Below are 23,823 nucleotides of genomic sequence, written 5' to 3' on the forward strand. Positions count from 1 at the left end.
GCTGGACTCTCTCCACCCTCCTACTTCTGTCTCTGAATTACAGGCATGCATCACTATGCCCAGCGTGTGCATATTAGTACTAGATATCCAAAGATATCAAAAGACAAAGAGGGGAAATGAACTGTGTCACTTATGAGCAGGGATAGAGTCCAAAAAAAAATAAATGTCTTCATTACTCGACTTAGAAAATGGTAACCCCTCTGTACAACACTTGAATCATAACAATAAAATATTTGTTAAAAAAGTTGCACCTGGCACCGATGGCTCACCCTTGTAATCTCAACTACTCACGAGGCTGAGATCTGAGGTCAGGGTTCCAAGCCAGACTCGGCTGGAAAGTGCTTGAGACTCTCACCGTAACTACCAGATGCAGGGAAGGGGGTGCGGTGGCTCCAGGCTGTAAAGCTCCAGCTCCAGGACAGCGCCCGGTGGGCGGTGAGTTCAAGCCCCAGGACCCAGGAGGAGGGAGCAGGAGGAGGGAGAGGAGTTCTCAGCCTAACAACTTTTATTAGCTGGGGAAACTCACCAGCCCTGACAGCCCCGAGTCTTTGCACTGACACGGTGTGGAGACTAGGCTCGCCCCCGCGGGACAGCCGGCCTCGGGAACGCGCCTGCCGAGCACGCGCAGCGCGTGCCAGTGTGGCTGGACAGTGTCCCGCACCCGCGGCAGCTGAGCCACAGCCAAGCTACGGTGGCTCTGCAGGGAACAAATTGTGCTCGTGACACCGCCTTGCAAGTTCTAGCTGAAGACGAACTGATTGAAAACAATGTAGGATAGCGGCCATGAAACTGCTTGGGGAAGAAGCAGGCAGATACGTGGATTTGGGGATAGAAAGAGTAACCCTGAAGGCAACCAGAGCAGGAAAAGGGCTTAGTCTCCGCCTCTCGGCTAGTGGTCCAGCCAGGTCTTAAATCCTGGCGCAGTGCGCCGGCTCCGCGGGCTCCGCGGGCTCCGCCCTGGGGGCGTGGCCTCGCTCCCTGGGCGCGGGCGGGGCCTGCTCTGGCCTGTTCAGGAGCCGCACCCGAGCCGGGCCGAGCTGAACTGAGCTGCGCAGCTTCGTTGTGCACCGGGCGAAGGTAATCCAGGTGAGTCCTAGCACCTGCAGGCTGCAGAAAACCTGATCTATATGAAGCAATTAATTGCTTGCCACCCGCCATAGCCTTGATCTCAGCTAGCCAGAACCGAACGCGATCTCTTCAACCTCCCTCCCTTTTCTGTAGAGTTGAGCTCTGCATTTTCCTCCCCTTGACCTCCATCCGTCCTGCACCCTTTCCCAGTATAGAGCAGGTTTGGACTATCTATGCAAGACGCGGCGTCAGGATCTGTGATGCAGGTTGATGCTCAAGGTCAACCCTTCCTCCGGTCCTTTCTTTCCTCGCCTCCTCTTGGGCTGTGCCGTCCTGAGACTCCCTCTTGCAGTCCTCTGAAACCCACCCGACCTCGAGCTCCGAGGATGGACAATGGGGACACTGCGGCGGGGAAAGTTGGCTGCGCCGGCCTGAAGCGCCGCGCCCCTGCGGTTGTGCTGCTAAGAGTCTTTGGGGACAGTCTCGGAGGAATTGGGTTTCTTTTCCTCCTGCTGCAGAGAAGCAGGTGTATTAGAATCTACTGGAGGGCTGCCTTGCAGCCGTAGAGACTGAGGGAAAAAATACTCATTTGTCTCTTCCTTGGGTTTAGGAAACTTCTTATCTGGAGTCTCTGCTGGGAGGCCCAGAACCCCGGGGTAGGGTGGGGAGTGATGCTGGGCGGTAGACAGGGCTGGAGATTCATTTATGAGTCATTGCCCGAAGTTGTGGCTTCTTGCTAATACTTTCCTTGAGAGTCACACATTTACAAGTAGCCTAGGAGACTCATGGTGGGGGGCGGGGGGGGGAGGAAAAGCAGGATGGACGGCTGGGGGGATGGGAGAATGCAAAAGATTGGAGCCTGGGGAGTTAGGGCTTCAGTCCCTGAGCTGGGGGGAAGAAGGTGAAAGGAAAAATGATTCCTGCGCTGCTGTGGGCCTCGGTTTGGTCTTGGCAGAAGAATCGCTGCAGATTTTAGGGTGGGAACTGGAGCTAGGACTTCCTTGGGAAAGGAGTCTGCAGTGTCTGGGAGGCACCCAAGGTTACTAGTCAGAGTTCCTGGCATGTTTTATTTCAGTGGACATCTACGGCGGGGCTTATCGCATCGTAGTCAAGGACTCAAAAATGTGTGTTCTGACAGGGGTTAAATTAAACGAGGGTTAAATCAAACCAACATCTAAAATCCAAAGACTTCCACCCTGGGAAGACACTGTTAAGCTTCCCTCCTGACACAATGTTACAGAAATAGAAAACTTTGTCAAGTGATTCTTTCTTTTTCTGTAACCAATGTTACTATATATAAAATGACAGTGATACTGTAGCCAGCCACAGACACTGCTTTACAGAGGCGTGCTATCATTAAAAAACAAAATCTTGCAGGGGGTGGTGACATGTGCCTATACTCCCAGTACCTGGGGAGGCTGAGGCAGGAAGATAGCAAGTTTGAGGCATATTGGCAATTTGGTGAGAACCTGTCTCTAAAGTAGTAATAAGCCAATAAATAAGGGAACAAGCCATGCGCTGGTGGCTCACACCTGTATTCCTAACTACCTAGGAGGATGAGATCTGAGGATCAGGGTTGGGAGCCAGCTCAGGCAAGTTCATAAGACTCTTGTCTCTATTTAGCCACCCCAAAACATGAAGTGGAGCTGTGGGTCAAAGTGGTAGAGTGCTAGCCTTGGGCACAAAAGCTTAGGGACAGCACCCAGGCCCTGAGTTCAAGTCCCAAGACACATACATACGTACATACATACATACATACATACATAGACAAAACTGGAGAAGGGCAGCCTTCCCCTTTACTTAAATTTCCTGCTGCTGGCCTAGAGTTCTGGGGGAACAATCAAGAAAAGGAATCTTCTTACCTGAAGTTAGCACAAAGAAGACACACAGCGAGAGAATATTGGAGAGCCCCAGGGGCCAACTGGAATGAGACAGGTATCAAATCAATCTGTCAAAAATAACTTAATGCAGCCGGGCGCTGGTGGCTCACGCCTGTAATCCTAGCTACTCAGGAGGCTGAGATCTGAGGATCGCGGTTCAAAGCCAGCCCGGGCAGAAGAGACCGTGAGACTCCTATCTCCAATAAACCACCAGAAAACCGGAAGTGGCGCTGTAGCTCAAGTGGTAGAGGGCTCGCCTTGAGCTGAAGAGCTGAAGGACAGCGCCCAGGCCCAGAGTTCAAGCCCCACGACCGACAAAAAAAAAAAAAAAAACTTAATGCTTGCTACACAGTTACACATATATATGCATATACGTATGTATATGTAGATAGGTAAGTGAGTAGGTAGGTAGTTTGTTTTTTGTTTGTTTTTGGTCAGTCATGGGGCTTGAATTCTGGGCCTGGGCACTGTCCCTGAGCTTTTCTGCTCAAGGCTAGTGCTCCACCATTTTGAGCCACATGCTACTTCTGGTTTTCTGGTGGTTAATTGGAGGTAAAGAGTTCACATACTTTCTTGCTTCGAAGCGTGATCCTCAGATCTCAGCCTCCTGAGTAGGTAAGGTTACATTAGCATTAGCCATTGGTTTGCTTTTTTTTGGGGGGGGGGGTCCAGTCGTGGGGCCTGTACTCTGGGCCTGGGTGCTATCCCTCAGCTCTTCAGCTCAAGGCTAGCGCTCTACCACTTGAGCCACAGCGCCACTTCCAGCTTTTTTCTTTTTGCTTATGTGGTGCTGAGGAATCGAACCCAGGGCCTCACGCATGCAAGGCAAGTGCTCTACCACTGAGCCACCTTCCCAGCCCTGTCCCTGAGCTTTTGTGCTCAAGACTAGCACTCTACCACTTGAGCAACAGCTCCAGTTCCAGCTTTTTTGCTGGTTAATTGGAGACACAAGTCTCAGACTTTCCTGCCTGGGCTGGCTTCAAAACTGTGATCCTCAGATCTCGTTCTCCTGAATAGATAGGATTGTAGATGTGAGCCACCAGTACCTAGCAAAATGAAACTTTTTTTTTTTAAATGTGGATCTTTCCCAGTCCCTCCACCCAATCCCAATTAGAAACTTCACAGGCTTTAGACAGTCACAGGCTTGGAGTTAATTATTAGCTCTCTCCTCTTGTTAACATATTTTATACTCTAGAGAGGATCTGAGAAGGTAGAAAGATTTCAAAAGAGGTCAGGTGTTGTCTAACTTGCTCTTCAACCTCTTAGAGAGACAGTAGAACCAAGGGTGAAAGCCTGGATTCTGGAGCCAGACTGCCTAGAGTGTATTAATCCAGACTTTGCTCTGTGGTCACTGTGTGATCTTGGGCAAATTATTTAGCCTCTCAGATGCTCAATTTCTTCACTTAGAGAGTGGAGGTAACTAGACATCATAGAAATGCTAAGGGTTTTAATGAATTAATATTAATGAACAGCTTTGAGCAGGATTCAAATAAGCATGCTAGTGATGTGCAACAGGCACTAAATTCTGTTTGACAGATTGGTTTGATAGCCACCTAATTCCAATTATATATTTTTTTTTATTTTTTGGTCAGTCCTGGGGCTTGAACTTGGGTCATGGGTCCTATTCCCAAACTGCTTTTGCTCAAGGTTAGTGCTCTACCATTTAAGCCACAGGTCCACTTCTGACTTTTTTTTTTCTTTTTTGGTATTTTATTGGAGATAAGAATCTCATGGGGGGCTGGGAAGGTGGCTCAGTGGTAGAGCACTTGCCTTGCATGCATGAGGCCCTAGTTTTGATTCCTCAGCACCACATAAGCAAAAAGAAAAAAGCTGGAAGTGGTGTTGTGGCTCAAGTGGTAGAGCGCTAGCCTTGAGCTGAAGAGCTGAGGGACAGCACCCAGGCCCAGAGTTCAGGCCCCATGACCAGACCCCCCCCCAAAAAAAAGAATCTCATGGACAGATGGCAAGGGGAAACAAAAGAGGAGGCAACAATGCTTGATAAGAAATGTACTCATTACCTTGTCCAGGTAATTGTAACCCCTCTGAATGGTATTTTCACAATAAAAAAAAAACTTATTAATAAAAAAATAATAATCTCATGGACTTGACTTCTTGGGCTGGCTTCAAACTGCGATCATCAGCTCTCTGCCTCCAGAGTAGCTAGGATTACAGGCATGAGCCACTGGCACCAGGGCCAATTATTATTGTTAATAATAATTGTTTTCCCCAGTACTAGTAGCTCACACATGTAATCCTAACTACTCAAGAGGCTAAGATCTGAACATTGTAGTTTGAAGCCAGTCCAGGCAGGCTTAGAGACTTTTATCTCCAACTAACCAGCAAAAAAAGGTAGAAATAGAGGTATGGTTCAAGTGGTAGAGCACCAGCTTTGAGGGAAAAAGTGAGAGCACAAGGCCCTAGGTTCAAGCTCCAGTACCTGCATTAATAATAATAATAATAATAGGTTTCTCCCACTACTATTCTTCCTCTAGTCCGTCTCACCTCCCTTCACCTTGGTCACTTTGATCTACTTTATTCTCTGTATGAAAGTCAAACCTTTTCCTTTCTGCAGACCTACCTGTGTGCTTACTTTTTCCTTACTTCTCTCACACTTCACTGTGGTCCTTTAAGGCTTTCCTCTCCAGCTGTCACACTCCTGGTTTCTGATCTCCTCTATCTCCTCAGCACGCGCATGCGTGTGCGCACACACACACACACACACACACACACACGCAACTTGACGACTGTTTTCTGGAGGATCTTCCTTCTCAGTCCTGCTCCTTCAGTGCTGCCTGGGCTTAGCAGTGGATGAACAAGGGCAGCCATCATACTGAGAACTCACTGAAGAAAGGACAGACACTGAGGCAAGTGTCTTCTATGTAAAATGCTTTCTGCTGCACTGAATTTACCAAACTACCTTCATTGAATGAATTTGGTGATATCACCTCACCCCTTTCCCCTTTAGTATCCCTTGCTATCTCCCCATTCTTTTCCTTGTGCCCATCCTTTCCCCAGGGAAGATTCAGTTCTAGTCAAGCATATGTGTTGTACCTTATCAGACAAGAAAAGAAAAGGAAAGAAAAAAAGATAGGAAAAGAGATGTTTATTTACGTGGCTTTAACAGAGTCTGTACCAGCACAGGCTGGTCCCATATAATCAAGGACCATTCATTCATTTGACTCTGAGCTTCACGCTAAGCCTTTGCTCCCCAAACCCCAGCCAGCAAGCACAGTGGTGTATTCAACAATTGTTTAGAATACCAACAGTTCACTTGAATGTTGTATATGGCTAAGCTGTGGCTGCTTAACTGTTTGAATGTGACTGGCTTATAGTACATTTGTTCCTCAAGGGAAAATATTCCATCCTCATAATTCACTTCCACTTTGTCAATATACTGCCAACACATGAATGAGGAATGGAAGAGTGTGGGATACTGGGAAAGACCCACATTATGACCTGCCTAACGTGTGCCTCATTTGAACTTATAAGCAAGTGCTGGATAATGAAGTTCCTAATCAACTGGCTTTTCATATTCAGCCTTTGGAGAAATGTCTATCAAATGTGTGTTATCATTTGGGGACAATATTTAGGATTTTTTCAGGGGGGAGGCTGTTTTTTTGTGCTAATACTGGGGCTTGGACTCAGGGCCTGTGCACTGTCTCTTGTTCACTCAAGGCTAGCACTCTATCACATGAGCCATGCCTCCATTTCTGGCTTTCTTCTAGTTAGAGAAAAGTCTTGTGAATTTTTCCTGCCTGGGCTTACTTTGAACAATGATCCCAGATCTCAGCCTAGTAGCTAGAATTATAGGTGGGAGCCACCAAAAGTTACTTCTTATCACCAAGGCTTTTCTTCAATGTCTTTCAAGTCCAGTGGCCTAGGTTGTGATTTAGTCTCAGCACTTGGAAGCAGATGAAGGAAGATTGGAGGTTTGAGGTTGAGACCCTTTCAAGAAAGAGAAAGAAGGAAATAATGAAGAAATGAAGTAGAAAGAGAATGAAAAGGAGGCGAGAGGAGATGTCTAAGTAATCATTTGAAGATTTGGTGCTGTAACTTGCTGATTCACAAGTGATAAGCTATTGGGCCCAAGTGACCAAGTGCATAAAAACTGCCTTTGTTCCATTTATGCAATGCCAATTGTATCCTGGGGAATTTCTGTTAGCAGCCAAGAAGGACTTGGGTAAATAGCGAATGACAGCCTCGTGTGGAATGTTGCCTTAGAGTTGTAGTTCACTACGTTTCCTGGGCAAGCCTTTCTCTTAACTGAAGAAACCCTGCCCCAGTGAGATAAGGACAAAAGTGGCAGGCAGAAGCAGGAATCAGAGGGAAGGGTGAGCGAAACTTTAGTACTAGAATCATTGGGTTTATAGGACAATCTGTTAGCAAAATTCCTAGGGGAAATTACCTTGGCCAAATATCCTACGAAACCTGGGGTTTCGTACTGAAGCACTGGAATAGAGTTTGACCAACACTATCACATTTGAAGCCTAGGTTTGATCTCTAAAGTGAGTCTTTACAGTGGTCCCTTTGCTTCTTTAACCTCCTCTGCTGTCTACTGATAGGCTGTACAGTCCCCTTGTCCTGAGGGCTGTTCCACCACCACCTCCCTCCTCCCCACTCCATCCCCCAAGACTCTACTAATTATCTGGACAAATCTTGTCCTCCTGAATTACCCCTCCAGGAAATCCTCCAGGCCCTGGGGATTCTCTGCTGTCCTCCTGGCCTATATGTCATCTGCTTAAGATACTGTTCCTAATTTTCTTACTCCAACTTGATCATCCCTGACAAGCAATACACTCTTTGATAAATTTAAAAAGTTACAAATAGAGTTGCTACTGTGCTTTTAAAAGATGATAGAAATAATTAGATTTCTAAAGTGTTCTCAAAGGGGGCATCCAGAAAAATCTACCATTAACATCAGATCTTGTGGTGAAAAACTGGATGCCTCTTCCCTACAGTGAGGAAGAAGGTGAAGATGCCTGTCGTTAGTCCTTCTGCTCAGCATATTATATGGGTGAATTGTTCGAAAGATCCTGGGAACTGGCATATAGCTTAATGGGAGATTATTTGGCTAGCATGTGCAAGGCCCTGGGCTCAATCTCCAGCACCACAAGAGCAGTAATGTAGAATTTAAAGACCTTGGGTCTAGCTCTGGCCTCCCTTAAACTGGTGTGTCCTGCCTCTGTTCCTCTCTCTTTGTCCCTGGAGCAGAAGTCCAGGATGTGACCCAACTGCCCCAGAATTACAACAAGCTTTGCCAAGGGTTTCTCCTCATTGCAGCCCAGCTGGAGGAGGAGGTCCTCCCATTTGTGGGTAAGAAGCAAGCGTATCAGCATAGTAGCAAAAAGAGTGGATAACCCCAGGGCTAGTGGCTGAACTTTGTTTGCTCAAGGCTAGTAGTCTACCACTTGAGCCATAGCTATACTTAGAGTTTTTTTGGTGCTTCATTAGAAATAAGAGTCTCACCGGGTGCTAGTGGCTTGCACCTGAAATTTTAGCTACTCAGGAGGCTGAGATTTGAGAACTGTGGTTCAAAGCCAGCCTGGGCAGGAAAGGCTGTGAGACTCTTATCTCCAATTAACTAACAGAAAACCAGAAGTGGTGCTGTGACTCAGAGTGGTAGAGTGCTAGCTTTGAGCAAAAGAGCTCAAGGATAGTGCCCAGGCCTAGATTTCAAGCCCCATGATCACCAACAACAACAAAAAAAGAGTGGATGTTAGTGTCCATGTATTTGCATTCAGATCCCAGCTCTGCACTTACCAGCTATGGACCATAAGCAAATTATGGAACTTCTCTTTGCCTTTTCTCATGTGAACAATGGAAATTATAAGAATGTTAACTACCACACAGGATTTCTGTGAAGACTGTTGATCCATACTGTCTGTCCCAGTGCCTGGCATGAAAGAAGCAGTCTAGTTCTTCTAGTTGATATTCAGCATGCAATGGTAATGTTATTTCCTGTTCTGCTATTTCTGCAGAAATGGGATGAAATTTCATGAGAGGCTCCTTGGAGGTCCCAATAAATCCCTTAACAAGCTTTTCATTTGAAGTGATGTGATCATTCAGAATGTGAGGTAGAACTGATCCATGCTCTTAGAAGTGATGGTCCCCAAAAAGTCATCTTACAGCACATGAGCATCTCTCCTGAAGCATGGGAAGCCTTAAACTCTGGCTCATTTGACCTAGTTGGAAAGTCTTGTCTGGCAATATGATCATGTAGAAAGACCACCAAACACAGGGTAAAGCCTCAGGAGAAACCAAGCCATCTTGTCTACATAGTCCTCTGCTAACACTGAATGAAGTCAGACTTGTGACAGGCTCAGCTGCAGCTGAGAACAGCAGAACTCTCTCTGGCCTCAGAAACTTCAGATTCTGGGGATACTTCAGGAGAAGGGGGACCTCAGTCTACCACTGTGGTGGACTATGAGTCACCAAGACAAGACCGTGCTTCTGGATAAAATATCTGTCCCCTGCATTTTTTTCCTTTTTTTTTCATGGGGCCTGAACTCTGGGCCTGAGTGCTGCCCTTCAGCTCTTCAGCTCAAGGCTAGCGCTCTACCACTTGAGCCATAGCACCACTTCCGGCTTTTTTCTTTTTGCTTATGTGGTGCTGAGGAATCGAACCCAGGGCCTCAAACATGCGAGACAAGCGCTCTACCACTGAGCCACCTTCCCGGCCCCCTGCGTTTTTTTCCTTTTTGCCTAAAACTAGTTCTGAAAAATGTGGTCTTTCACCAGAATCATCAGAATCATCTAGGAACTTGCTAGAAGTGTATATTCATAGCTCCACCAAAGCCTGAGGAGATCGGAATCTCTGAGAGTGAGGTATGTTCTAACACACATTCCAGGTGATTCTGATACCACTGAAGTTTGAGAACCACTATATAGACAACAGAATAATAGCACCCTATTGAGTATATCTGCAAACAAGCAGCTTCTATCTTCTGCTCTCTGTCCTCAGAGAGCATATGGAACCATTTTCGTTTTTTAGTCTTTAAGTTCATGATACCACAGCTAACTAACCATGGGTGCTAGCATTCAGAGGCAGAACCCAGAACTATGCAGAAGAAAGTCTAAGCTAGACACTGATGGCTTATGCCTGTAATCCTAGCTACTGAAGAAGCTGAGAACTGAAGGTCAAGGTTGGAAACCCGCCCAGGCAGACAAGTCTAGAAGACTCTTATCTCCGATTAATCAGCAAAAAGATGGAAGTGGAGCTGTGGCTCAAGTGACGAAGCACCAGCCTTGAAACAGCACCACTTGGAAAAAACCAAGTGAAAGCTTGAGACCCTGAGTTCAATCCCCACTACCAGGACAAAAAGGAAAATAAGGGTCTAGGGCAGAGTTTCTGCCTTCAAGAACTTTATCTTGTTGGAGCTATAAAAGGGTTGCTAGTGACACTGGGCAGGTAAGGCAAACACTAACAAGTAAATTCCAAAAGACGGCTCATATCTGAGGGAGGTTGTGTGTCACTTATCAGTTCTTCAAGCCTGTCCCTGAAAGCTATCTGCTAGGTCTGAACTTGCACAACCCAGGGTGTGGCCAGGGCTGCCTGGGGTGTGATCACTGTGAACTATGGGCTACTTTCCTGTTCTGTGCATTCTCTATACACTGAAGCCACTCTGCAGGCTGGAAATACCCATCTCTTCACCCTGGAGTCTCAGAAAATAAGGGTTTAGTGAATGTTGGTGTGTTTTTTTTAACCTTATTTGAATTAAGTGGATCCTTTCTTTAAAGGGCAAACCTTAACCTTTTTTTTTTTTTTTGGTGCCCATTCTAGGGCTTGAACTCAGTGTTCCTGAGCTTTTTTCCTCAAGGCTAACACTTGGATCACAGCTCCACTATTTCCTGCTCCACTGGAGATGTAGATCTAGTAGACTTAACTGCCACACCTAGCTTCAAAGCACAATCCTCAGATCTCAGCTTCTTGAGTAGCTAGGATTACAGACTTAGCCATGAGTGCCCAGCAACCATTTTTACTCCATATTGGATATATGTTTTCCATAGCGCTCTATGTTGCAACCATCAAGCAACAGACTCTGGGCTCACTTTTCTGTTCATTTTCCGTATTTCAAATGTCCTCCATAATCCTGGTTCTCCTTGTCTCCATCCAGGTTCATTCAATAAATACATACCACCTTCACAAGGAGAAGCCTTCTGAAACACCTAGAAGATTTCATATTTACTCTGAAAAAAAGAACTAAGTAGTAACATCTTTTTTAATATAATTTATTATTATGATTATGATTATTATTGTGTTTTAAAAAGGGGTTACCATTGCCTAACTCAGGTAATCAGTACAAGTTTTTGTTTTTGTTTTTGTAGGTTGTGGGACTTAAATTCAGGGCATGTACATTGTCCCTCAGCTTTTTCACTCAAGGCTAGCATTCTAACACAGCCACAGCTCCACTTCCACTTCTGGTGGTTAGTTGAGGATAGGGGTCTCAGGACTTTCCTGCCTGAGCTGGCTTCAAACTGTTTTCTTCAGATCTCAGCCTCCTGAGTAGCTAGGATTACAGGCGTGAACCAATAGCACCTGGTGTGAACATAGTTCTTTTTGGACAACGTTATCTCTTCCTTCACTGTCCCGCAGTTTCCCCTTCTCATCCCTGCCTACAAGTTACACATAGTGTCATCTTCCCTCAATAACATTAATTTCTAATTGTAGATTGTCAAGCAGTTGCTTTACAAATGTTCTTGTCTTTTTGTTTTTACCTCCAATGGAGACATCAACTCAAGAGACTCTTTGTCTTGCCACTTAGCTAACCCTTGGAAATCAGGAAAGCATGGTTTGTGACTAAGCCACCTCACGCATGTTGTCTTGGCCTTCCTGGAGTACTACAGTGATATTAGCTTTGTCAATGATTCACCTGAGCCTCTGGACTTGCAAACCCTGACCAAAACAGATGTGATTATTTTATGGCCATTAATCAGGCAGCTTCCGGCAGAGTTAGAGGCAGGCTCATTTCAGTCTTATTTCAAAGAGCTGTTCAGAATCCACACTCTGTCTTAATAATTAGTACTGTAGATTCCTACTTGCACTAAATTTTCTAGACTTAGGAAGAGAAGGCAAAAGGGTATGGAGGATAGCCAAGTCTCTTGATCTCTGCAGCAGGATGGAACAGGGCAGGGCAGGGCAGGGCAGGCTCAGCTGCTGACCTGGAGGCCTTCTGTGCTGAGTCATGGAGACAGCCCTGCCCAGGCTGGGTTCTATTCCCCCAAGGGCAAGTGAACAACACGCCAGGAGAAAACTGGTAAGAATGTGTGGACCACAGTTGGGGAGAGGATAGATCTCTAGGGCTGAGGTCCCAAATATTACTGTCCAAACTAAGAAACTTAAAGACCTGAGCTGCCTGTCCACTCTGAGTTCCATATTGAGAAAGATGCTTCCCACTCCAGTGTCAGTTCAACTCTCAATTTTTCAATAGGACAGAAAGGGGACATTGGAACTAGATGAATTTGAATGTGACTCTCAGTTTCTATACTTTCTGTTTTAGACTTTGTGGGTAAGTCCTCAACCTTTTGAGAATCCCTTGGAAAATAGTACTAACCTGTTGGTTTGTTTGTAATTATGTGTAGAGACTTGTTGCAGAATGATGATCCTTCTCAATTGGCTTCTAGGGGAGAATGAAGCTAGATACTTAATGGGGATTTAATGGGGATGGATATCTTTTTTGGGGGGAAGGGGGGGTCTGGTCATGAGGCCTGAACTCTGGCCCTGGGCACTGTCCCTCAGCTCTTCAGCTCAAGGCTAGTGCTCTACCACTTGAGCCACAGCCTCGCTTTCTTTTTTGCTTATGTGATGCTGAGGAATCGAACCCATGGCCTCATGCATGCAAGGCAAGCACTCTACCACTGAGCCACCTTCCCAGCCAAGAGCCAGTGGCTCATGTCTATAGTCCTAGCTACTATAGAGACTAAGATCTGAGGATCATGGTTCAAACCCAGGCTGGTCAGAAAAGTACAAGAGACACTTCCAATTAACCACCAGAAAGTTCAAATGTTAAAATACCACCCTTGAGCAAAAAAGCTAAGGAACAGAGGCCAGGCCCTGAGATCAAGCTCCCAAATCAGCACAACAACAACAAAAAAATGAAAGCAGAGCTCCTGGCCTGTGGCAGTCTTTGAGCCAGTTAAAAATCTTTTGACATGGTGTAGCTCTTCCTTGTGTCCTGTGGCACTCCAGGCTTTCCATATAGGACCCAAAGCTTAAAGAAGCTAATGGATGGCCCTAACCGACCAACTGAGATGCTCTCTCTGATACCTAGTCTTTCTTTCTTTCTTCCTCTTTCCTCTTGGAGAAAAGAGCACTGGGAAATGATCTGGGATTAGCTTTTTCTCTAAGCTTTTAATTATGAAGATTTCTTTTTTTTTTTTTTTTTGGGTCTGGTCATGGGGCCTGAACTCTGGGCCTGGGCACTGTCCCTCAGCTTTACAGCTCAAGGCTAGCACTCTACCATTTGAGCCACAGCGCCACTTCCAGCTTTTTTTTTTTTCTGCTTATGTGGTGCTGAGGAATCAAACCCAGGGCCTCATGCATGCAAGACAAGCGCTCTACCACTGAGCCAACTTCCCAGCCCAATTATGAAGATTTCTAAACCCACAGAAACATTGAAACAATTGTACCTTGAATGTTCATGTGAGATCCCAGTATCTGTTTTATTGGCTTGTATTGTCATTTTTTAATGTATTTCAAAATAAACTGCAGATCTGAGAACATTGCATAACAAGTGTTATAGGCTCTGGAATCATGCTGTGCCTTCAATACACTGGAACAAGGACTATCTCTACTAGATAAGGACTTTCTTTACTGGTATGAGATTTCTTCTGCCATGCTAGCACGTGCGCCAGGATCAGGATCAAAGGGAAGCCACCAGTCTCTGACTTCACATGGCTTCCCTCCAGAAGCCAAAAGGCTTTGTATCCTATCTCTTTCTCTTCTCCTTCTTATCTTTTCCTCCTCCTTCTTTCTTCCCTTCCTCCCCCCTTTTTTTTCTGTCAGTTGTGTAGCCCGAACTTAGGGTCTGGGCACTATCCCTGGCTCAAGGCTGGCACTCTGCCACTTGAGCCACAGCTCCACTTCCGGTTTTCTGGTTGTTAATTGGACCTAAGAGTCTCATGGAGGGGCTGGGAAGGTGGCTCAGTGGTAGAGCGCTTGCCTTGCATACCTGAGGCCTTGGGTTCAATTCCTCAGCACCACATAAGCAAAAAGAAAAAAGCCAGAAGTGGCACTGTGGCTCAAGTGGTAGAGCGCTAGCCTTGAGCTGAAGAGCTGAGGGACAGCGCCCAGGCCCAGAGTTCAGGCCCCACGACCGGACCCAAAAAAAAAAAAAAAGAGTCTCATGGACTTTCCTGCTCAGTCTGGCTTTGAACCACAAATCTCAGATCTCAGTCTCTTGAGTAGCTAGGAATAAAAGCATGAGCCGACACTGCCCAGGTTATTTCTCCTTTTTATTGGGTTTGGTATGAGACCTGAACCCAGGGTCTAGACACTGTCCCTGAGCTTTTGTACTTAAGGCTAGTGCTCTACTACTTTAGCCATAGCCCTATTTACAGCTTTTTGCTGGTTAATAGGAGATAGGAGTCTCAAGACTTTCCTGCTGGCTTTGAATCATAGTCCTCAGATCTCACCCTCCTGAGGAGCTAGGATTACAGACATGAGCCACTAGTGCCACTATCTTCTTTCCTTTCTTAAATCCTTTAGCATTTTGTCATGCAAACTTTGTTGGCCATACCATTCTACAAGTATGACAATGACATAGGTAAACCTTGTAAATATAACATTGGGCAAAAGACCTTGAACACAAGAAAATACATAATATATAATTGTGAGTGTACTGCATACTTGACTAATTTTTTAATTTCATTGTACAGTATACAGTATATTTCCAATGGCCTCTTGGACACCTATCTTTTTTATCTGTATGTGCAATGCCCACTGTAAGCATTATGCCCACCTTTGGCTCTCAGCTCCCCCCAGACCTGAGCTCCTCCCAGCCCTGGAGTTCCCGCCATACAGCTGGCCCCTCCCTCTCTCCACCCAGACCCACCTGAACTCCCATCTACCTCACTTCCTACCCCCAGACCCTGCTGCTACCTAGATAGTAGAGGGTACCCTGTGCTCCCTCTCCGGGGGGAATATGGCTCTTCTAATAAGCCTTGTAATAATCTTTCTCCTGTGCCTACCTACCTCTGCATGGTCCCCTGGATTGATGTGATAGATCCTTTCACCCACAGAGGTGGCATAGTATCTAATGTAGTATACTTTCTTCCACAGAGTCCACAAGATGGCTGTCCTCTCTAAGGAATATGGCTTCGTGATTCTAACTGGTGCTGCCAGTTTTGTGATGGTACTCCATCTAGCCATCAATGTTGGCAAGGCCCGCAAGAAGTATAAGGTGGAGGTAAGAATACAAACTGATGCTTTTATAGGCTTGTCTGAGGCCCCAGATTTCTCCAAGGGTTTGTTTTTAGTCATGGAGGAATCAGTAGAACATGATAGCAGTTTTAGAGATGTGCCTCTTAGAAATTCTGCTTCTCAGTCTGGAGGTTCCTCAAAAGACTCCACATAGAGCTCCCCTATGACCCAGCAATCCCACTTTTGGGCATTTACCCAAATGTTTACAAACAAGACCACACTAAAGCTACGAGCATGACTATGTTTATTGCAGCATTATTTACTATAGCTAAGATATGGAACCAACCCAGATGCCCCTCAGTAGATGAATGGATCAAGAAAATGTGGTATATATACACAATGGAATTCTATGCCTCCATCAGAAAGAATGACATTGCCCCATTTGTTAGGAAATGGAAAGACTTGGAAAAAATTTTATTAAGTGAAGTAAGCCAGGCCCAAAGAAACATAGGTCCCATGGTTTCCCTTATTTGCAATATTTAGTATATGTCTGAGTCAAGCAGAAAAGGTCAGATAATGTGATGTTAGGAAAATAAACCCTAAGATATGTATTTAAATGATTTTTTCTTTCATGCATTTGTTTCTGACGCATTTATAAGATTATTTCTTTGTTGCTTTGTATGTCCCTCCCCCACAGTATAACCCCTGCTTTCACTGTATTTGATGTCGGTATAATTTGTGGAGGGGCAGGGGAAAAACATCGTTTAAATAGGGATACAGGTGGACCCATTGCAACAATGAGATGTACAAGTCGTTATGTCGAAAACAAACTTTACAACTTTGGGGTGGGGGTGGGGATTCGGGGGGGGGGAGGATGGGAAGGGATGGGAAGGGGAAACAAAGGAGGAGGCTACAATGCTTGATAAAAAATGTACTCATTATCTTGCCCATGTAATTGTAACCCCTCTGTACAGTATTTTCATAATAAAAAAAAAAAAGAAAGAAATTCTGCTTCTCACTGGTGGCTCACACCTGTAATCCTAGCTACTCTGGAGACTGAGATCTGAGGATCAAGGTTCAAAGCCAGCCTAGGCAGGAAAGTCCGTGAAACTCTTATCTCCGATTATCCACCAGAAAACCAGAAGTGGCGCTGTAGCTCAAGTGGTAGAGTGCTTGCCTTGAGCTGAAATGCTGGGGGACAGCACTCAGGCCCAGAGTTCAAGCCCCATGACCGACCAAAAAAAAAAAAATTCTGCTTCTTTGTAGCAGGAAATAAGTGAAAAATAGGAGGCCCTGCTAGGGAATAGTTTTCATCTCTTACTTTGTCTTCTCCATAGAAAAGTCAGGTCTACTGGGACTGAAATGATCTGCTTTTGGCTAGAGCCTTTTGTTAGGGAAAATGCCGCTTGCTAAAGAGAATTAAGTAGCAGCATGGTATCCTAATGCACTGCTTAGCAGAAGGTGATTTTCCTGTTTTCCAGCAGAGAAGCTATGTGGAGCTTAGCCCAAGGCTTAGCCTTTAGATGCAGGAAGGAGATCTATTAAATACTTCCTTTAGTTCTAGCTAATCTAGAAGGGATGCTTTCTAAAGTTGTCCCTGGTGAGCAATTAGATACCTGTTTCTGTTTGGACTCTTATACATTTCACTGGAGCTGCTTTTAAAGTTTCGTATCTAGATTTCTTCTTCTAATGGACACTCCAATAAAATGTTTACACCTTCAATTATCTGTTCCCCCATTAAGGGAGTTCTTAAAAGGATGCAGTATATGATGTCTCTTGAGAAGGAATTTATTCTCTGTGGTGTCTTTTTAATGCAGCTGTAATGCACCACTGATGCATAGTATCAGTGGAAAGCACTGGTTTGGTACAAGCTGTGTGTAGCTCTTGTGCAACCACAGCCCAGAGATACATATTCTTGTGGCTGGATATTTAATACAAACCTTGAGAGCTGGTGGTATAGCTCCAGTGGTAGAGTATCTATCTATCAAGCAGGACACCTTCAAACAGCAGTACCACAAAAATAACAGTTGTTATTATAACAAACACTGAACATGCCCTGAGAGTGAAAACTCTGTCACTGTAAATATTTAAGCAGAAAACAAATGACCTTCTCTAAGAGTCCAGTAGAAGCCATTTCAGGTTGTATTGTTTTCATGGTTAATTCTAAGTGTCCACACTGAGTGCTGCTCTTGACCATTTGTTTATATGTGCTTCATTTTCACAGTATCCTGTCATGTACAGCACAGACCCTGAAAATGGGCACCTTTTCAACTGCATTCAGAGAGCCCACCAGAACACGTGAGTGTCAAGCTTCCATGTACCAAAGACATGGACAGAGTGGGCTGTTCGTTTACTAAGCAGAACAAGAAGGATCGTCAGGGCACTTCATTAAAAGCATCACTAGCGAGGCACAGTGGCTCCTGCTTGTAATCCTAGCTATCAGGAGGCTGAAATCTGAGGATTGTGGTTCAAAGCCAGAATGGTAGGAAAGTCTATGAGACTTTTATCTCCAATTAACCACCAGAAAAGCCAGAAGTAGACCCTGTAGTTCAAGTGGAAGAGCACCAACCTTAAGCAAAAAAATCTAAAGGGACAGCACACAAGCCCTGAGTTAATGCTCTAGTACACACACACACAGAAAAAAGAAAAAGAAAAAGGCAGGGCTGGGAATGTGGCTTAGTGGTAGAGTGCTTGCCTAGCATGCATGAAGCCCTGGGTTCAATTCCTCGGTATCACATAAACAGAAAAGGCTGGAAGTGGCACTGTGGCTCTAGTGGTAGAGTGCTAGCCTTGAGCAAAAGTAGCTCAGGGATAGTGCACAGGCCCTGTGCTCAAACCCCAAGAGTTCAAGCCTCAGGACTGGCAAAAAAAAAAAAAAGGTGGGGGGAGAAAAGGTATCACTAGAAAGTGATGTTTATCAACAGATTATTCAGAGTTTTTTTCTGGCTGGGCGCTGGTGGCTCACACCTGTAAACCTTCCTACTCAGGAGGCTGAGCTCTGAGGATTGTGGTTCAAAGCAAGTCTGTGAGACTTTTATTCCCAGTTAATGACCAGAAAACAACAAGTGGAGCTGTGACTCAAAAGTGGTAGAGTACTAGCCTTGAGCAAAAGAGCTCCGGGACAGTGCCCAGGCCCTGAGTTCAAACCCTATCTCACACACACACACACACACACACACACACGCATGCACGCACGCACGCACACACACACACACACACACAGTTTTTTCCATTTTTGGAGAAGTTACTTGATAACATTTTCAGAAATGACTTCAATGCTGCACTGTTGTGTAATATTGACATCAGCGCCCATTCCTGGTATTGAACTTCCATATCCCAGAGAATAAGAGAGTTTGTAAGGAAACCTACGCAAATCTGCCAACCCCGTCCTCATGAGTATGCTGAATATAGGGTCCTTTTGCTCAGCACGTTCCCCTATGCAAAGCACAAGAGGAATGGGTACCAGAGCTGGATTTCCCTCCCGTCTGTGCTTTTATTCTTAAGCTGTTAACCTACACGTAGGAAAGTAAAAGTCTCTCTGTTTTGCATAGACATACTTAAGGCTACCTTTTTAAAAGTTTCTCTCTATTCCAGGTTGGAAGTGTATCCTCCCTTCCTATTTTTTCTAGCTGTTGGAGGTGTTTACCACCCGGTAAGTTTCCAGGAGGCAATTTATCTGTTTCATTTATAGTTCACTAAGCTACTGGGGATACAGGTAATAGTGAACATTGCATGAGCACCATTAGTGTAGAGGTACCAAGTTTTCAAGTGGGTTTTTTAAAATCATTTCTTTTTTTCTTTTGTCAGTCGTGGGGCTTGAACTCTAGGCCTGGGCACTGTCCCTGAGCTCTTCAGCTCCAGGGAATCACTTTACCACTTGAGCCTCAGAGCCACTTTCGGTTTTCTGGTGGTTACTTGGGAGATAAGTGTCTCATGGACTTTCCTGCCTGGGGCTGACTTTGAACCACAATCCTCAAATCTCAGCCTCCTGAGTAGCTAGGATTACAGGCATGAACCACCAACACCCAGCTTATTTAATCATTTCTTACAAAGTTTTTTTTTTTTTAAGTAAGTAGCCCCTCCCCTTTTTTATGGTGCTGGTCCTAGAGCTTGAACTTGAGGCCTGGGTACTGCCCCTAAGCATTTTTTGCTCAAGGCTAGTGCTCTACCATTTAAGCCACAGCTCTACTTCCAGCTTTTTTTTTTTTTAAGTTAATTGGAAATAAATGTCTCATGGACTTTCCTGTCTGGGCCAGCTTTGAACCTTGATCCTCAGATATCAGCATTCTGAGTATCTAGGATTACAGGGTAAGACACCAATGCCCAGCTATCCCTGCTTTTACAGATAAGCTGGACACCTGTGGCGCACACCTGTAATCCTAGTTAATCAGGAGGCTGAGATCTTAGGATCTCAGCCAGGCTGAGAAGCCAGGCTGGGCAGGAAAGTCTGTGATTCTTAGCTCCAATTAACCACCAAAAAGGCCAGAAGTGGTACTGTGGCTCAAGTGCTAGCGTGTTAACTTTGAACAAAATGAGTTCAGGAATAGCACCCAGGCCCAGAGTTCAAGCCCCAGGACTGGTGAAATAAAGAAAGAACGGAAGGAAGGAAGGAAGGAAGGAAGGGAAGGAAGGAAGGAAGGAAAGCTTCTTTGATAATATTTAACTTTCATGAGATCAAAAGCTACAGAGTTGAAGAATCTTGACTTTGAACCCAGGTTTATCTGGTTCTAAATGTTCGTATCCAGTGGCTGTTTTTATTTACCATGTTCATTCATTCATCCACACTCACCATTTGGGGTTACAGCAATGAAAAAGAGACAGACACATAAACAGACACCTGGTTTCCTGGAATTTCTCTATTAGTGGAGTCCCAAACAGAACTCTAAGAATGTGGTATGTTAAGTGCACAAAGACAAACAAGGGAAGGAGAGGACAAGGCAATTGTGAGTGGTGTGGTCAGGGCAGAGGGCTTTCTGAGAGGGCAGAGTCAAAACTGGTGAGGAAGCAGGAAAGTACCCATGTCTTGTACATCCAGGAGTCTGCCAGGTCTGTGAGATAAGCAATGGGAAGGCTATGGATCAGGAAGAGGAGCAGGCAGCAAAGCCTGGGCAGCAGTGAGAGTAGACACGCTCAGCTTGAGAGGCCTCCGTAACATCTGAAGTTCATCTGGGCCTATTATTTGCCATTTGGGTTTTGCCATGGACAGGAAGTATTCTCCTTTTAGGGTAATAATTATCCTCCATATAGATTCTGACCAGAGTTCTGACCCTTCATACTCCTAGTTCCTAACCTTTCGTGGCCCTCATGAGATAACAAGACTTTCTCTCTAATCCTGACTTTTGGTCAGCTTTCTCTTCAGACTCACCTTGAGGTCCAAAGTCTGCCTCTCTTCCAGAGAGCTCTAGTCCATGTTACCCAAGTTGTCCAGGGCAAGGCAGGAGACTCCAGTCCACCAGCCAGCCAGACTAGCAGGCCAGTACCTAGCGCTTGGGTCTGCAACCATAGGTCTTAGGTTTTCCTAACTGAAACATAAATTTTAACTTTACTGGGAGTATTTTAGCAAATCCATGGGATTATTAACTTGTTTCTAACATAAAATGCACTAAACCCTAGGTGTTAGTAAAGATCGGTAATTTTCAATGTAAACACTAACATACTCTTTTTACCTTAGCGCATAGCTTCTGGCTTGGGCCTGGCCTGGATTGTTGGGCGAGTCCTTTATGCCTATGGCTACTACACAGGAGGTATGTACATGTTGACATCTACCAAGGTAACTTTAAATTCTTTTGGGGGGGGGAGAGAGGGGGGATGAACTCTGGGCCTGGGCGCTGTCCCTCCGCTCTTCAGCTAAAGGCTAGCACTCTACCACTTGAGCCAAAGAGCCACTTCCGGCTTTTTCTGCTTATGTGGTGCTGAGGAATCTAACCCAGGGCCTCATGCATGCAAGGCAAGCACTCTACCACTGAGCCACCTTCCCAGCCCCCCTAATTTTAAATTTTGTGTGCGTGTGCGTGTGTGTGTGTGTGATTTTTTTTGGTAGTACTGCTGTTTGAGCTCAGGGCCTGGTGCTTGCTGTCACTCAAGCCAGGCTTCCATCTCTGTTTTCTGCAGTTGTTTTTGAGATAGGGACTTTCAAACTTCAGCTGAACTACATTTTTTAAAAAAAGGATGAGGGGGGGAGCTGGCACCAGTAGCCCATGCCTGTAATCCAGCTACACAGGAGGCTGAGCTATGAGGATTGTGGTTCAAAGCCAGCCTGGGCAGGAAAGTCCCTGTGACTCTTATCTCCAATAAACCACTCAGAAAACCAGAAGTAGTGCTGTTGCTCAAGTGGTAGAGTGCTAACCTTAAGCTGAAGAGCTGAGGGACAGCGCCCAGGCCCAGAGATCAAGCCACCCAACCGACAAGAAAAAAAAAAAAAAGGTGGGGGGAGACTTTTTAAAAGCCCTAGATCAGAGTTGCTTTAACAATAAGGGCCAGGCGACTGTGACATGTAATTGGCATGCATTAGCTCACACAGGGACTGTTTGTAGGCTAGAGCAGATGGTCAGATGTTCAGACACGCATGCCCTGATAGACTGGCTTGTGGATGCTCTGTTGGGTAACTTGCTGCTTTCTTCTTTTCCAGATCCTAGCAAGAGGAATCGAGGAGCTGTGGGGTCTCTCGCCCTTATCGCCTTGATGGGCACAACCGTGTGCTCTGCCTTCCAGCACCTTGGATGGGTTAAAACCGGCCTGGGCAGTGGGTCCAAATGCTGCACTCACAATTTACAGGGGCTTCAAAACCCTCGCTCATTTTAAATGACTTACCTTTATGTTCAGTTTTTTTTTCTAAATATAATAAAAACTTAACTGGCATTGGCCTCATACCTAAACCTTCTGACTCTAGGTCTCATTTTTTGTTTGTTTGGGGTTTTTTCTTTTTTTTTTTTTGTTTTGATGCCACTCTTGGGGCTTGAACTCAGGGCTTTTGTGCTCAGGGCTAGTACTCTGACACTTTGAGACACAGCTCCACTTCCAGCTGTTTAGGGTAGTTAGTTGGAGATAAGAGTCTCATAGACTTTCCTGCCTAGTCTAGCTTTGAACTGCAAGCCTCAGAACTCAGCCCTTCTGAGTAAGATAGGTTTGCAGGCATGCACCACCAGTACCCAGCTCTCTCATTTCCTTTTTGGTTTTTTGTTTTTCCTTGAATTCAGAGCTTGGGTGCTGTCCCTGAGCTCTTTTTGCTCAATATTAGTGCTCTACCACTGTGAGCAACAGCAAAACTTCCAATTCTCTGCTGGTTAATTGGAGATAAGAGTCTCATGGACTTACCTGCCCAGGCTAGCTTTGACCTGTGATCCTCAGATCACAGCCTCCTGAATAGCTAGGACTACAGATGTGAACTACCAATGCCCAGCTCTTCCATTTCGTTTTGAATCTGTATTTGAAATAATCCATTCCTTCAAGACAAGAGAAATGTAACAGATCCTTGCTGGCAGATCTTTGCTAGCGGATTCTCAGTATAGTGTCAAGTTGAGAAACTTGATTGTGGCAGTGTGTATGTAATCATGCCACAGTGGAAAATTAAATTATTTCTTAGTCCTAGTTAGGATATAAATTCGTCTTATCACTTCATACTAATAATTAGAATAACAATAAGGATTTTTTTTAATCTATTGTAGATTGCTTCCACTGCTGAAAGAGTTAGAATGTGGGCTGGGAATGTGGCTTAGTGCCTAGCATGAAGCCCTGGGTTCGATTCCTCAGCCCCACATACACAGAAAAAGCCAGAAGTGGTGCTGTGGCTCAAGTGGTAGAGTGCTAGCTTTGAGCAAAAGAAGCTCAGGGACAGGGTCTAGGCCCTGAGTTCAAGCCCCAGGACTGGCAAAACAAAAAAAAAAGAGTTGACAATGGGCTTTACTTAAGATGATGAAACTTAAGGGTGAATGCTACTTTCCACATTTGGATAGAACAATCTGATTGCAAGTGGAGAAGAATACATTAAATAAAGGAAGATTGAAAGGCTTTAATTGAAAGAATGATCCAGATTAGCAACCTAAGATGGTTGCTTCCAGAAACTAAAGTAGCCATAAATTCTATTAGAAAAACTATTGTCTAGACCTGTGCTGTCCACTATGGTTGTCACTAGACACACTTTGTTTTTGAGTGATAAGAGTTTAAACAAAACAAACATAAGAAAACAATGATTCAAACTGTTCTCTTTAGGGCTACAAGGCTGGTTCAATATACATGAAACAATAGCCCTAATACAGCACATAAATGGAACCGAGGACAAAAATCATATGATTGTTTCTAAAGATCCAGAAAAAGCCTTTGACAAAATCCAACATACTTTATATCTTAAAGGTGTTGGAGAAGCTAGGAATAGAAGGATCATTCCTCAACATAATAAAGGCAACATATGACATGTTGCCTTACAACTTACATCTAACTTCATACTAAATGGTGAAAAACAAACCATTTCCTCTAAAATCAGGAACAACTGATTTTACAGCTTACAACTAACATCATACT

General features: G+C 44.9%; 1 protein-coding gene across 1 annotated transcript; it reads left to right on the plus strand.

The window, feature by feature from the left end:
* Positions 1-982: 982 nt before the first annotated feature.
* Mgst3 (microsomal glutathione S-transferase 3) lies at positions 983-22,181 on the plus strand. The gene is made up of 6 exons (XM_013021859.1): positions 983-1,086; positions 15,226-15,352; positions 17,531-17,604; positions 18,901-18,958; positions 20,978-21,050; positions 21,935-22,181. Exons 2-6 carry the CDS (start codon positions 15,236-15,238, stop codon positions 22,105-22,107), a joined length of 495 nt encoding a protein of 164 aa, XP_012877313.1. The 5' UTR covers positions 983-1,086; positions 15,226-15,235; the 3' UTR covers positions 22,108-22,181.
* Positions 22,182-23,823: the final 1,642 nt, after the last annotated feature.

This window comes from Dipodomys ordii, unplaced genomic scaffold (genome assembly GCF_000151885.1).
Source record: "Dipodomys ordii isolate 6190 unplaced genomic scaffold, Dord_2.0 Scaffold57, whole genome shotgun sequence".
NCBI classification, from domain to species: domain Eukaryota; kingdom Metazoa; phylum Chordata; class Mammalia; order Rodentia; family Heteromyidae; genus Dipodomys; species Dipodomys ordii.

What these genes read in the sequence shown, in the direction of transcription:
- Mgst3 (XM_013021859.1), top strand. Translation starts at nt 15,236, where the DNA reads ATGGCTGTCCTCTCTAAGGAATATGGCTTCGTGATTCTAACTGGTGCT. An exon ending in GCAAGAAGTATAAGGTGGAG is followed by an intron (nt 15,353 to 17,530) that starts GTAAGAATACAA and finishes TCATTTTCACAG; the next exon opens with TATCCTGTCATGTACAGCAC. An exon ending in TTGGAGGTGTTTACCACCCG is followed by an intron (nt 18,959 to 20,977) that starts GTAAGTTTCCAG and finishes TTTTTACCTTAG; the next exon opens with CGCATAGCTTCTGGCTTGGG.